General features: G+C 41.0%; 1 protein-coding gene across 1 annotated transcript in view; it reads left to right on the top strand.

Annotated features, from left to right (window-relative positions):
- LOC109846274 (MADS-box transcription factor 23-like) overlaps positions 1 to 13,732 on the top strand; it is a 78,924-nt gene that overhangs the window by 50,651 nt on the left and 14,541 nt on the right. The window contains exons 3-4 of the mRNA XM_020415496.1: positions 5,268 to 5,346; positions 5,623 to 5,684. Coding sequence (XP_020271085.1) covers positions 5,268 to 5,346; positions 5,623 to 5,684 — 141 coding nt within the window. The remainder of the gene's footprint in view (positions 1 to 5,267; positions 5,347 to 5,622; positions 5,685 to 13,732) is intronic.

Genomic DNA, 13,732 nt, shown 5'->3' with positions numbered 1-13,732 from the left:
TCAATCTCACCGTTATTCAGGAGGTACTCAAAAATATTCGGAACTTCCTCATCCTTGAAAGATTACTCTTTTTGGAGTCCTAGATCTGGAGCCCTTTGCTGCTTTTGAGGTTGTTGTTGTGACGTCTGATTATTATCCCTAGCAACCGTAGGCATTGACTGTTGGCTTCTTTCGATCTTCTTCCTTCTAAGGAAGCGTTCGGCTTTTTCACCGTGCATCTTTATATCTTTCCAAGTTTTGGACGGGTTTAATCTCATAACTCCCAACACGTTCAAAGAGAGGTTGTTGTGACAAGTTTGTAGGATGAATTCCTCCGTGATCAGATCTCGGCAATTTATCACCTTGTTCCGGAAGCGTTTAACAAAGTCGATGATTATTTCTCCGTCTTTTTGTTTCTCATCGAAGTGTGTCCTGATAGATACCTCGGCGTCATCATCAAAGAAGTTACCGAGGAATGAGCTCTCTATATCGTCCCAACTGTTGATGCTTCTAGGCTTAAGATGACGGTACCAATCGAAGGCAGGCCCGCGAAGGGTGTCGATGAATGACCGAGCCATCAAGGCTTCATTGTCGAAGATTGTGTCCAAGTGGGACTTGAAGTAGATTAGATGCTGAGTGGGCGAGCTTTTCCTGTCGAACAACGTGAAGTTGATCAGGTTAAACTTCGCGGGATACGGGTTCGAATCCCACTCTCTCGGGTAAGGACACAGAATGCCGGTCTTCTTTACCTCTCGAGCAGACATTAGAGCGTTAATTTTGCTCTTGAGGTCTTTTATCTTCTCATCCTCGTCTATATCGTGTTTTGGATAATTTCCAAGAGGAATAATATGGTCACCTTCGGTATTATTATCTTTGGTGGGACCACCCCTAGTGTTGTTATCTATAGGGGTGCATTTGAACCACCCCCAATATTTTTGGGGGCTGCGTCGACCATGATGATTTCGTCCACTTCTGGATCGCTATCAACTGTGGTGTTCTGGGTGCGGCGGCTAGATTCACCAAGTTGATTGGACTGAGCCTGCATCTGTCGATCATGCTCTTCCTTCATCTGTATCATGGCTATTTCTAATTCAAACTTGAAGTTCTCTTTTTGCTTAGCCAAAGCAACCTCAATGATCTTGGTTATTTGTTTCGCGTTGATCATGAACGCCTCACGATATTATCCTATGCTGGACACCGTATTGTCAGAAGCGATGGCAGAGTTCACATCTGATGTTTCATTATCTGAGGATAATCCGCTATTCATCCTCTGATATTCCCTACGCCTAGTAGTTCCTACGCGTAACCGAGTTATACGTTGGGATACGTTCGAAAAATGACAAGAACTGAAACTTCGCGTTGACATTCCTTTATCAGCCATATTGATAGTGACCTATGGGAGTTCGTCGTCTTGCGCAGCTGATCTTTTTCTACGGAAACGCCTTGGCTTAGTTTCCGACGTTTTATAGGAAAGCCGTTGGAATATCGAGACCCTCTGTGGAGCGGTCTTGGGGCAGCTACACACTGATAATACTGCCCTGATAATTTTGGTATACGGACAGTGAGAGTCCACTTTCTGGGTACCTCTCTTTTGAGATTTATTTGTACCCCTAGCCTGATAGTACAACTCATCAATGTTGCGGTCAGAGTAATCTATCGGCTGTTTACATGAATTCTCAGGTATAACGCGTTCATCTGCTTAACGCATTTTCTTCTGAGTAAACAACGCCTTGTTGGCGTCTGCAGGAGTCACTCGTTTGGAATCATACTTTTCTGAGGGTGAACATTAACGGGCTCCTGGCCTTCTATATGCACCGCCAAGCAGGCGGTTACAAGAATCAACTTGTTAGGAAGTCGTGTATGACCCCCAGTCTGGATGTTTGCTCGGGATTCCTTCAACGGTCCTAAGCTTTCCTTAACAGGCGTCTTACCTCGATCTTCGGGTAGAGAACCGAGGTGATCCTTCAATAGAATTCTAACTCTGGGGAGGTCCATACCGCCGTAGAATTCTACCGGAGGCGTGGGAGCGGAAGGAGAGGGATCCGAAGTTGACGAAGGCTGGGGAGCAACGTCGCCTGCTTTTGCCATAGGCGTTGATTTAGACTTTGGCATCCAAGTTTGTTTGGATCTCGGCGATCTCTTAACCACCTCTTCCTTTTGCATTTCTTGTGCTTTTCACACCAGGATCTGGGCATGCGCACGAAGTGTGCAACGCTTCTGAATGCGCTCCTCCAGAGTGGAACGGTTCTATTTGACACGAACCCATTCGTTAGTAGGTGGTTAGGAGGAGGTTCCCGAAGCTTGCTGCTGGAACACTTGGCGCCTTCTGAGTTTCAGATCTGCATTATAGCAGATCCCGTCAACAGGTTTCAAAGCCTTGGCAAATTGGCATGCGAGATATTGACGGTGCCTTTGACGAGCCCTCTTCATCAGCACTGGTGCAATTTCAATAGGCAACTCTTTGACTTTCGAGGAGTTGTCACGAACGTTGGATCTGGTTTCTTTGGAGGCTGGAGAGGGGTCTTCCACTGCATTCGGGTTCAGATCATCAGCCCTGGTCTTCAGATCTGAAGGCACGTTCTTCGCGGTAGTGGTTTTCCTGCATTTGCAAGAAGAAGATCTAGCGGAGGAGGAGGAAATATATTCCTCGAATTTCTGCTGGTCAAATTCGTATTCGACCTCTTCGAACACCAGGATCTTGATTATCGGTTGCATCACGACAGCCTCGACAGCGAGGCTGTTGGCTCCCACTGTGGTCGCCAGCTTGTTTGGGTAGAAAATTGGTTTCTTCATTGAGGTACTCATTACAACTTCAGTCGTTACAATGAAAATACAGAAAGATAGTCTTTTTATAAGACTTTTACACAATAAAAATACAATTCTCGTCAAACAGCACAGAGATCATTTATCGGTCTTCTGCTTGCGTGGGATCTTGGCCTGTGATGGGGACATTGATATCCATGGACCACCAAACGATCAGATCAGATCCGGAGCTTCGTTGATTCGCTAAGGAATCAAGAAACCGAAGCGCTTATCTCGGCAATAGTGAGATAATTGCTCTTCTTAAGATCATTGCAACGGGGTAATCTTAAGGGACGAATCGGGTTGCAGATCTGACGAACTCTTCTTCTTTATACTGAAGAATCCACTGAAGTCTCCTCCTCCTCTCTAAAATTCGTGGGTCTTCAGTCCTAAATTCAGCAAGGCTTCGCCGACGCTCGAGAATTCCATATCTGAAAAAATAAAGGCCCTAGGGCTGTATTTATAGGCTTCAGGACCACTGTTTTCGGATAAGAACGATTGATTCCCTCTTATCTTTAGTTGAAACCACTTAACCATATTATCAGATTAGTTGGAGTAAATCCAGACGGTTAACGATTGAAAAACCGTCGAAAACAACCAAAATCAGTGTTTTTTGTATTGCAGACACTTCTGGGTGTCTTGGTTTGGCTTTTTTTAGTTTTGGCGCATTGAGCTTGTTTCCACCATAAATTTATCGTCCGGACTCGGAATTTTGCGGTTCAAGATGCGTTAGAAAGTCGACAAGAAGATCTATAGGATCCCATGATTGAATCAAATGTGGAATAAATGGGACACGAGGGGTGCTCCGCCTTTCGTAAATGACGCGGGGCTCCCGATCAGCTCTTGTTTCCGTTATTCCGAAATTCCGTTGCTTCGTATGATCCGTTGACTAACTTCATGTGTTTGTAATTGTCGAATGAGCTCCTGTGACTCAAATAGCGACGTTCATCGTCTTCTCTCTGTCTCGAGCCGTGTGCCGGGACCTATAGGTAATTTTTGACGCTTACAACTATTATCAATTTTTATTAAATAATAATCCTGTTTGCAATTTCTATCTTAACAAAGGGTGATGCCTAGTTCAACAAGGATATATTTTTTATGATTCCTAATTGGACGGGGCGCAATTTATCTATCAATTCTTCATAACCTAGAGAGAAAATGTGTGATTTGTCATGGTTGTGTTGGATTATATAGAAAGTTCTATAGAGTTTAGAACTATTCTCAAGTTTGCTTAGTCTTCTATGCTGAGTGGTGGTCCAAATATGTCTCTACGCGTGAATGTTGCGGCATCATTGGTGTTGCTTTTAAAATAAATGAATTTTAGAGGGGTTTTATGGAAAGATATCATTTAATGATTAGATTCCATAGATGAAAATTAAAATATTTTTAATAAGTAGTATGTGAGTTTTAGTCTCACATTGGCTAATTAAATGCATTTTAGTTGGTTTAAATTAACACATGTGTTATTATGGTATAACAAAGGTGTTAGTATTCTACACTTGTGTTGGTATATCAGCGAGCGGGCACCGTATGATCGGGACCGTGCGATCGGGCTCGTGCATGCGCGCGGGCTCATGCACGAGCCCCGGGCGCGCGCTCTTTTTGCACGTGCTTTCTTTAAAATAGCTTAAACGTTTTGCATGTGCTCAAAACAACGTTTCGTACGTTACAAATGTTACACGGATTGAATAGGTTTTATTGCAGATATTACAAACGTTGCAATAACTAGAATTTTAATCCTTGTCTCCCTATGAACCCTATAGAGGGGCCTCTTCTGATCATTTGAAAGACATAGAACGGAAAATGAAATCTCCTCTCTTCTTCTTATTCTTTTAGTAATTCTATTAGCTGTTTAGTTTTTGAGATTCTGCTGATCTGAAGAAGCAGTCGAGGTGTTCACAAGAAGAGAGCGCTTCTTTGAACTGCAAGCGTCGCATCCTCGGAAGTACTGTACAGACCCAACGCTACCGTAAGTGGGGCATAGTTTCTTCAAGGCTAGTCCTCTATTAAGAGGGCGATTTGGCACTTCTGTAATGTATTTTGAATTTGAAGTATTATTAATAAAATGTTTCTAGCTGTCTGCTTTTCTTTCATTCATGTATGGTTTGTTTTGTGTTGCTTTGGATTGGTTTTTATGCTTGTTATTCCCAACAGTTTGCGTGCTTGAAATATATGTAAAAATTGTTAGCCTGTGATGAATGCGATAATTTTCCAGATGTATTGAATACATAATCTCCTGAAATTACTTTGATTCTGTTGAATAAACTTGGTTCACTATAATTTTGTTATGCGAAATGATTAAATATGATATTGTCATGTTTTGATGGCTTTTTACAGCCAGATGGCAAAACGTTTGCCCATGTTGTGGTTAGGGAAAGGTAACGGGTTACGGGGTCCAAACTTTATGGTATCTTGAATCTTAACTTCAGATCATGAAAGATTTTTTCCCCATTACAAATGGCTAATGAAAAATATACGCGTTTCAGTGTTAAATCAGTGATTGACCGATACACCGAGACAAAACAGGAGCAGCAACGCCTCGTGAATGCAAACTCAGAAGCCAAGGCATGTTTTCTTTACTTAAATCAGTTATACTAGAATGTTGGTTAAGTACATGAAAGAAGATTTATATATTTGATGAAGTATGCTATTCAAAGAAAACATGATAAATTTATAAATATCCCGAAGTTCGGTGGGTCATTTCTCAAATCATTACCAAAGTCAAGGAATATAAAAACCAGTAGTCCCGCAATCACTATTTTAATTTTCTTCTATTTTTACCATAATTATTGTACGAAGCAAGTGTGTTACGACTAAAAACTGTGTATTTTCACTGACCAGTTCTGGCAGAATGAGGCAACAAGTTTGAGGCAGCAGCTGCATAATCTACAAGAAAATCACAGGTTATATATATCCACTTCTCTTTTATCTCAAAAAAGTGAATTCCGTTAAACTAACCATCAAGTCTAATGTGTACTAGATAATTTATGCTTTGCAAATTACAGTTCACAGGGAAACCTATAAACTGTCACATCCGAGACTTTATGAAAATGTGGATGCATCGATATCATATCCTATTGCTAAAGTTGTTTATAACTGTTTTTACTATAATAATTATGTCACTAAGTCCTATTAATTCTGTGTAAAGGAATTACTTAGTGTACAGCTACTTCTATCTAAATTAAAAAAAGATACTTAATAACAGAATGAAATTAAAAAAAGTTCTTAAAAAAGAATGAAAATAAAATTCTAGTAGATAAGGTTGAAAATCACTTCTTTTTCTTAATAGAATTATCTTTCACTTACCATAAGCATTTCTGTGTATGAACCACCTCAAGCGTACTTGAGTTAAAAAAAATATCGCTGAACCATAGAAACAGTTTTACCAAAATTAACAGCGTCAAAACTCAGAGCATATAACATCACAAAAGCAGAACATAAAAGTTCTAAGGGACTAAAATCAGCACCAAAACTTTTAGGCTTCTTTTGGCGACAGGTTATGGAGGGGTTAAGAGGGTCTAACCCCTCATTAACCCTCAAAACAACAAAACTTACTAAAGAATTTCTTACCCCTCTGAAGAATTACATGAAATAGCAAAGAAATCAGCCAGAAAGTCTGGCGGTCGACCGTCGTGGTCGACCGTCAACGTGCACGAAGCCTACTGGGATTCGGAGTTGGTGGCGGTCGACCGCCGCGGTCGCCTCGGCTTTGTGTTTCGTTCGATCGCCGCGGTCGACCGTGAACCTGCGCGGTCGACCACAGTCTGTTTGGGCTGGGCCTTTTGGATTTTGACCCATTTTATTTCTGAGTTATATATAACTCAAAACCTGATTGTTTAGGGTAATGTAAGGACGAATTTGAGCAGTCTTTGTGAGAGAATTGTTGCATCCAATTGTGGGAGAGTTGTGAGAGATCAAGAGCTTTATTTTAGGGTTTGATCTGAGGGATTTGTAACTCTACTTGTATTCTCTGATTTCTAATAGTAAGAACTCCCCCCCTCCTTGCCCCGTGGACGTAGGCAACTTGTCGAACCACGTAAATTGTTTGTTCTTGCTGTGATTGTGTTTGCGTATTAGTTATGGTTTAGTTCGAGTTATTGTTCGTGTTGCACAAGAAAGCTTCCGCCGCACTCAACAATTGGTATCAGAGCTAGATCGATAACATGGGAGATGCAAGCACATCAGGTTCGTCTCAAACAAATGTGATACAGAGTCTGGGTATCAATAACACGAAGATTGATGTTCCTAAGTTCGATGGTAAGATCAATTTTTGATTGTGGAGGTGTCAGGTGATGATACCTTGGATGCACAGAATATGGAGGAGACTTTTGAGTTAAAAGAGAAACCCGCAGAGATGGATGATAAGGTTTGGAGGAAGATGAACAGTAGAGCTTGTGGTGTTATTAGGTCATGCTTGACGCCGAATCTTATTTATGATGTCATGAACGAGACGTCGGCGAAGAAGATATGGGAAACACTCAATGAGAAATATCTTACGAAGAGCATTGAGAATCGGCTTCACTTGAAGAAGAGATTTTACCAGTTCAAGATGAAGAGGGTGGTTTCCATCAGGGAGCATGTTAACAACTTCACTAAGCTACTTTCAGATATGGCCAATGTGGACATTATAGTTGAGGATGAAGACAAGGCGATGCTACTTCTGTGTTCGTTGCCCGAAGATGATTATGGTACGTTTGTTCTCACTATGATCAATGGAAGAACTACAGTCAGCTACAAGGAGGTGACCTCAGCTTTGGTGAACTATGAGTTGAGGAAGAGTGATGGTGAACCCTCCAAGAAGGCATCGGGAGATGCGTTAGCAGTTCGAGGCCGAGATCCAAACCGTCGCCAGTTCAACCGCTCAAAATCAAGGAATAGGAGTGCCTATAAGAGTGTTGGTAGGAATCAATGTCGGTATTGTAAAAAAGAAGGACATTGCAAGATTGACTGCCCAAAGTGAAAAGAAAAAGCCGGGAAGAATAAGGAGAAAGCTGCACAAGCTTCAGAGGTGAATGTTGCAAAAGCTATTGGTGAGCATTCAGATTCAGATTCTTCAGGCTATTCATGCCCTGCTTTACTGTCAGTTTGCTATACAGATTCCACGGAGTGGATGATGGATTCGGGATCTACATATCACATCTGCCCTAAGAGGGAGTGGTTTTCTAGCTTTGAGGAGCTGGAAAGAGGGGATGTTGTGCTTATGGGTAATGACCACGTATGCCCTATTGGTGATTTTAGTTCAGTCCGGATTAGGATGCATGATGGTGTAGTGAGGGAATTGAAGGAAGTGAGGTTCGTGCCGCAGTTGACGAAGAACATCATTTCTCTTGGGACTTTGGAGGCAGCAGGATATCGAATGATCTTAGAGGATGCTACAGTGAAGGTCACGAAGGGTTCTATGGTGGTGATGCGAGGTGTCAGGGAAAACAACCTATACTACTTGAAGGGCAAGACAGTTACAGGGGGTCTGGCAGCTTCTATTACTACAGCGGAGGACACCACCACCTTATGCACATGAGACTTGGACACACAGGTGATAAGTTCCTACAGTCATTGGAAAAACAGGGGCTATTAAAAGATGTTAAGACCTACAAGATGGAGCTGTGTGAGCACTGTGTACTTGGGAAGAAGACTAGAGTGAAGTTTGGCACCGTTGTTCATAACACCCAAGGTACTTTGGATTACATTCACACAGATGTTTGGGGTCCTTCCAAGAACACATCTCTTGGTGGGGCCAACTATTTTGTCACTTTCATTGATGATTATTCCAGGAGGAATTGGGTATACCCGATGAAGCATAAACATCAGGTCCTGGATATTTTTGTGGAGTGGAAGAAGAAAGTGGAGCTGCAGACAGGTAGAAAGGTGAAGACTCTACGTTCAGATAACGGTGGAGAGTACAAGAGTGATCCGTTTCTACAGTTTTGCCGGGATCACAGCATTAGAAGACACTTCACAGTTCGAGAGATACCACAACAGAACGGTGTGGTTGAGAGATTGAACCATACCTTGCTAGAGAAGGTGCGGTGTATGATGACGCAGAGTGGATTGCCTAGATCCTTTTGGGCCGAGGCGTTAGTTTATGCGAGCCATCTCGTGTACAGGTTGCTGTGCACTGCGATAGACGGAAAGACTCCTTTAGAGCGTTGGTTTGGTTCGGTGGCTAGTGACTATGAGTCGCTTCGGATATTCGGGTGTCCAGCTTATTATCATGTCAGTGATGGTAAATTAAATCCGAGAGCGAGGAAAGCAGTCTTTGTGGGATTTAGAGATGGAGTCAAAGGCTTCAAGTTATGGGATCCACAAGACAAGAAGATAGTTATTAGTAGAGATGTCATATTTGACGAGGTATACATGATGAGGCCTCGAGCCCCTCAGCAGGTGGAGGGAGACCAGACAGGAGAGATATCACAGCAGGTAGAGGATGATGTGACTCCACCCACTCCAGAGAGCACTGTATCCATTGAGGCTCCTACAGAGGTGACACTAGGAGGAGATGAGATGATAACCGGGCAGATAGAGGATATAGTGGATTATGGGACTCATGAACAGGGTCATGTTTAGAGGTCCATTGCAGCAGATAGACCGAGGAGAGAGATTCGTCGGCTAGCTAGGCCTAATGATGTCATGGTCCCATATGCATTATCAGTGGAGGTCGTTGATGATATGATTCTAGCCCATTCAGGGAGGCAGAGTCTAGCCCCGATTAGATTAGGTGGAGGGAATCTATGAAGGAGGAGATGCGGTCTCTTCAGAAGAACGACACTTGGACACTTGCACATCCACCTAAGGGTAAGCAAGCTATTGGTTGCAAGTGGGTATATGCGAAGAATGAGGGATCTTCTATTGGGGACATAAGGTTCAAAGCCAGATTAGTTGCCAAGGGATATGCACAGCTTGAGGGCATTGATTACAACAAGGTATTTTCACCCGTTGTGAAGCATTCGTCTATATGGATTTTATTGGCGTTGGTGACACAGTTAGATTTGGATTTGGTCCAGATGGATGTGAAGACAACCTTTCTACACAGTAATTTAGATGAGGAGATATACATGGCACAACCCCAGGGTTTCAAAGCTGCAGGAACGAAAGATTTGGTTTTTAAGCTGAAGAAATCTCTTTATGATTTGAAGCAGTCACCAAGACAGTGGTATAAGAGATTCGACGGCTTTATGATTGGCTGAGGGTACACGAGGAGCCCATATGACCCATGTATTTATATGCACAAGCTACATGATGGTGAGCACATATATTTGCTTTTATATGTTGACGATATGCTTATTGCTTCCAGGAATTCTTCGGCTATTCAAAAGTTAAAAGATGAGCTGTCATCCGAGTTTGAGATGAAGGATCTTGGAGAGGCAAAGAAGATATTGGGTATGGAGATCGAGAGAGACAGGGTGAAAGGGAGCTTGAAACTTACACAGAAGAGCTATTTGCAGAAGATGTTGAAGAAATTCAGCTTTGACGGTAATGCAAAAGCAGTTAGCACACCATTGGCTCCCAACTTCAAGCTTTCAGTGTTGATGTCATCTGTTTCAGTTGAGGACAGAGATTATATATCGAAGTTCCCATATGCCAGTGCAGTAGGTAGCTTGATGTATGCGATGGTGTGTACGAGGCCAGATTTGTCACAGGCCGTGAGCATGGTATCGAGATACATGCACGACCCCGGGAAGGGTCATTGGGAGGCCGTGAAGTGGATTCTACGGTATGTTCAAGACACCGTGGATGTTTGTTTAGTATTCCAGAAGGATGAGAAGAATGGGCAGGATTGTATTGGATATGTGGATTCAGATTATGCTGGAGATCTTGACAAGCGCCGATCTACTTCAGGTTATGCTTTTACATTGGCAAGTGCACCTGTATGTTGGCGATGCACGCTTCAGTCCACAGTGGCTCTCTCTACTACAGAGGCAGAGTATATGACAGTTACTAAAGCTATTAAGGAGGCTTTATGGTTGCGTGGATTATTGGAGGACTTGGGGATCGCTCAAAAGACTATTCGGGTATATTGTGATAGCATGCCGGCTATCTATTTGGCAAATCCTCAGCCATCAACGGATTTGACGTGCCTTTACCGATTACCGTTTGAATCGGGCTTGCATGCGGATTGCTTAAGTCCATTCCGCATGCGATGTTATGCTAAAAGAGTTAACTCTTTTAGTGCTACGATATTGAATACGTAGACTTCGTCTTTCTCACGAGAATAGACTACAGTGGGCGTAGCTTCTTACATCGATACTCTTAAATCTACGTACTAAACATTTACTATCCATATCTTAGAAAAATTAAAAATTTTATATAGTATTTTTATACTACAGACGAATGTAAATTCTAGTTGAATGAATCTTAATTGAATAATGTAAAATGAGCTAGTGGGTAGTGTGTTGCAGAGTTATGACTTTTAGGTCCAGAAAGAATTTGAGGGACATGAATTGATAAATGCAAATGGAGACGTGGCTATTCTCACTGCTATGATAGATAGGGGAGTATCTAGTTCAACGTGAATTTCTTTTTTTGAAACATTAAAGGTCTAATAAGCAACAAACAGTGAAGATGGTAGTTTCTGAGCATTAAGTCTCATTTTTAGTTCTTTAGAAACAAGGGTGAAACATGATAAAGCTCGAACTATTCTAAAGAAAACTTTTATGAATTGGTCATGCATCACTAATTACTCAGTGGCTACTAATGATAGAATATGGATTTTGTACTATGACAGTTAATATTATGTATAATGCTGTGGCATTAGTGCTCAATGTATGCATTGTGAAGTTAAATCCAAAGATAATAAGATTCACCGCATTGTTACTTGTGTATATGCTTTCAATCAGTTAGAGAGGAGGGAGGGCTTACGAAATGATAGTATGGATTATAAGAATCAAGTTACATTTCCTTGGATTATATTGGGTGACTTTAAGAATGTACTAGGACAAAGTGATAAATGTGGGGGAGCCCTGTTATGGATCATGAAACTGCCGACTTTCAAAAGTGTATTAATGAATGTAGACTTGAACATTTAAAATCCATGGGTTGCTTTTATACCTGGTCTAACAAACAGGATGGAAATGATAGAATTTGGTGCAAGCTTAATAGGGTGCTTATTAACACTGAGTTGATACAAAAATATATAGTTAATCAGGTTGAATTTTTCTTACATGATGTTTTTGATCACTCTTCTGGCTTGATATCCATTTGTGAAGACTCTTGTTTAGGTAAGAACCTATTTAGATTTTTTGAAATGTAGAGCTAGAGCTTGCATCCTAGCTTTACGTTTAGGTTGAAATGACTTGGCAGGATAGTAGAGTGTGGAGAATATTTTATAATTATGAAGACATTAGAGAAATTAAAGAATATTTTTAAGGAACTCAAAACTAAGTACTTTTCCTTTATATATATAAGTGAGAAAGTTATTGGCTACAAAAAAAGAATTGGACAAAATTCAAACTAAGATGCAAGGGAACTTGTATGATCAGGAGCTACTTACAAGGGAGAAGATCCTACTTGTTGATTATTCAAGGTGAGCGGAAGCTGAACTTAGTTTTTACAAATAGAAAGTTGCAAATGACGTGGCTTGTTGAAGGTGATAAGAGTACCCATTTCTTTCATTCTTCTATTAGAAATAAGAGACAAAACAAGAAAATTCTTGCTCTAAACAATAATGAGGGTGTGAGATTAACTGATAGTGCACAAATTATTGAGAAGATTATTAGATTCTACAATGACTTGATGAGTTCCGAGGTAAGCAACTTAGATCTTATTGATGATAACGTTGTGAAGGCTGGACCATGATTGAGGAAGGAACAAGTTGCTGCTCTTCTTCTATCCATTTCATAGGATGAAATCAAACAAGCTATGTTCTCCATTTCAGAAGCTAAGGCTTCTAAGCCAGGTGGCTCTTTCGCATCTTTCTTTAAGAATATTATTGCAAAGGACATTCCGGAGGCTGTTATGGATTTTTTTTTAATAATAAAAAGCTTTTGGGTAAGTTGAATTCTACTTCTATCATGTTAATTCCTAAAGTAGGATGTCCAAACAATGCTACTGATCTCAGAGCCATATCATATAGTAATTTCCTATATAAAGTTATTTCTATGGTGATCATGATAAGGCTACAACCAATAATGAGTCACATTAATTACTAGTTATTCAAAGGCTGCTTTTGTTAGAGGACGGAAAATAACTTGCGATATCTAGTTGGGGCATGAGCTCATGAACACTATTGCACGAAGTATATGTCTCCTAAATGTATGATTAATATGGATATAAGGAAAGCATATGACACCTTAGATTAGAAATTTTTGAGGGGTATCTTCATAAACTTGGGATTTCCAATAAAGGTAGTAAACTGGATCTTGACTTGTATTTGTAGCACCAAGTTCCCAATTTTCTTCAATAACCCTCTACATATATATTTTGATAGTAGAAGAAGGCTGAGGAAAGGAGATCCCCTATCTCCATGCCTCATTTGTGCTATGCATGATCTAGATTGTCAAATAAGAATGCACAAGGAAGTGACTTCAAATATCATTCTAAGTGTTCGAAGCTTGGCATTACCTACTTGATTTTTGCAGATGATCCCCTTATGCCTGGTAGAGGATATAGTGATTCAGTGGTATAAACTTGCATAGATGCTTGGAGGAGTTTACTAAAACTTTAGGATTGGAAACAAATCCTAGTAAGCGCTCTATAAATTTTGGAGGGATGACTCAGGAGTTCAAGGCTAATATGTTGGAGGAGCTTGGATATGCAAAGAGTAGGCTACCAATAAAGTATTTAGGGGTGCCTAAGGTGAGGCTCAGTATTGCTGAACGTAATGAGCGTGTGAGCAAAATCACTGGGTAAATTAATGGTTGGCATTGCTAAAAAACTTTCTTTCTTAGAGAGATTGCAATTGGTGAAAACTGTATTGTTTGGAATTTAGTTATATTTGTCTAGCTGATATGTTTTG

Source organism: Asparagus officinalis, chromosome 6, assembly GCF_001876935.1.
Source record: "Asparagus officinalis chromosome 6, Aspof.V1, whole genome shotgun sequence".
NCBI classification, from domain to species: domain Eukaryota; kingdom Viridiplantae; phylum Streptophyta; class Magnoliopsida; order Asparagales; family Asparagaceae; genus Asparagus; species Asparagus officinalis.
This window is presented reverse-complemented; position numbering and strand designations above follow the sequence as displayed.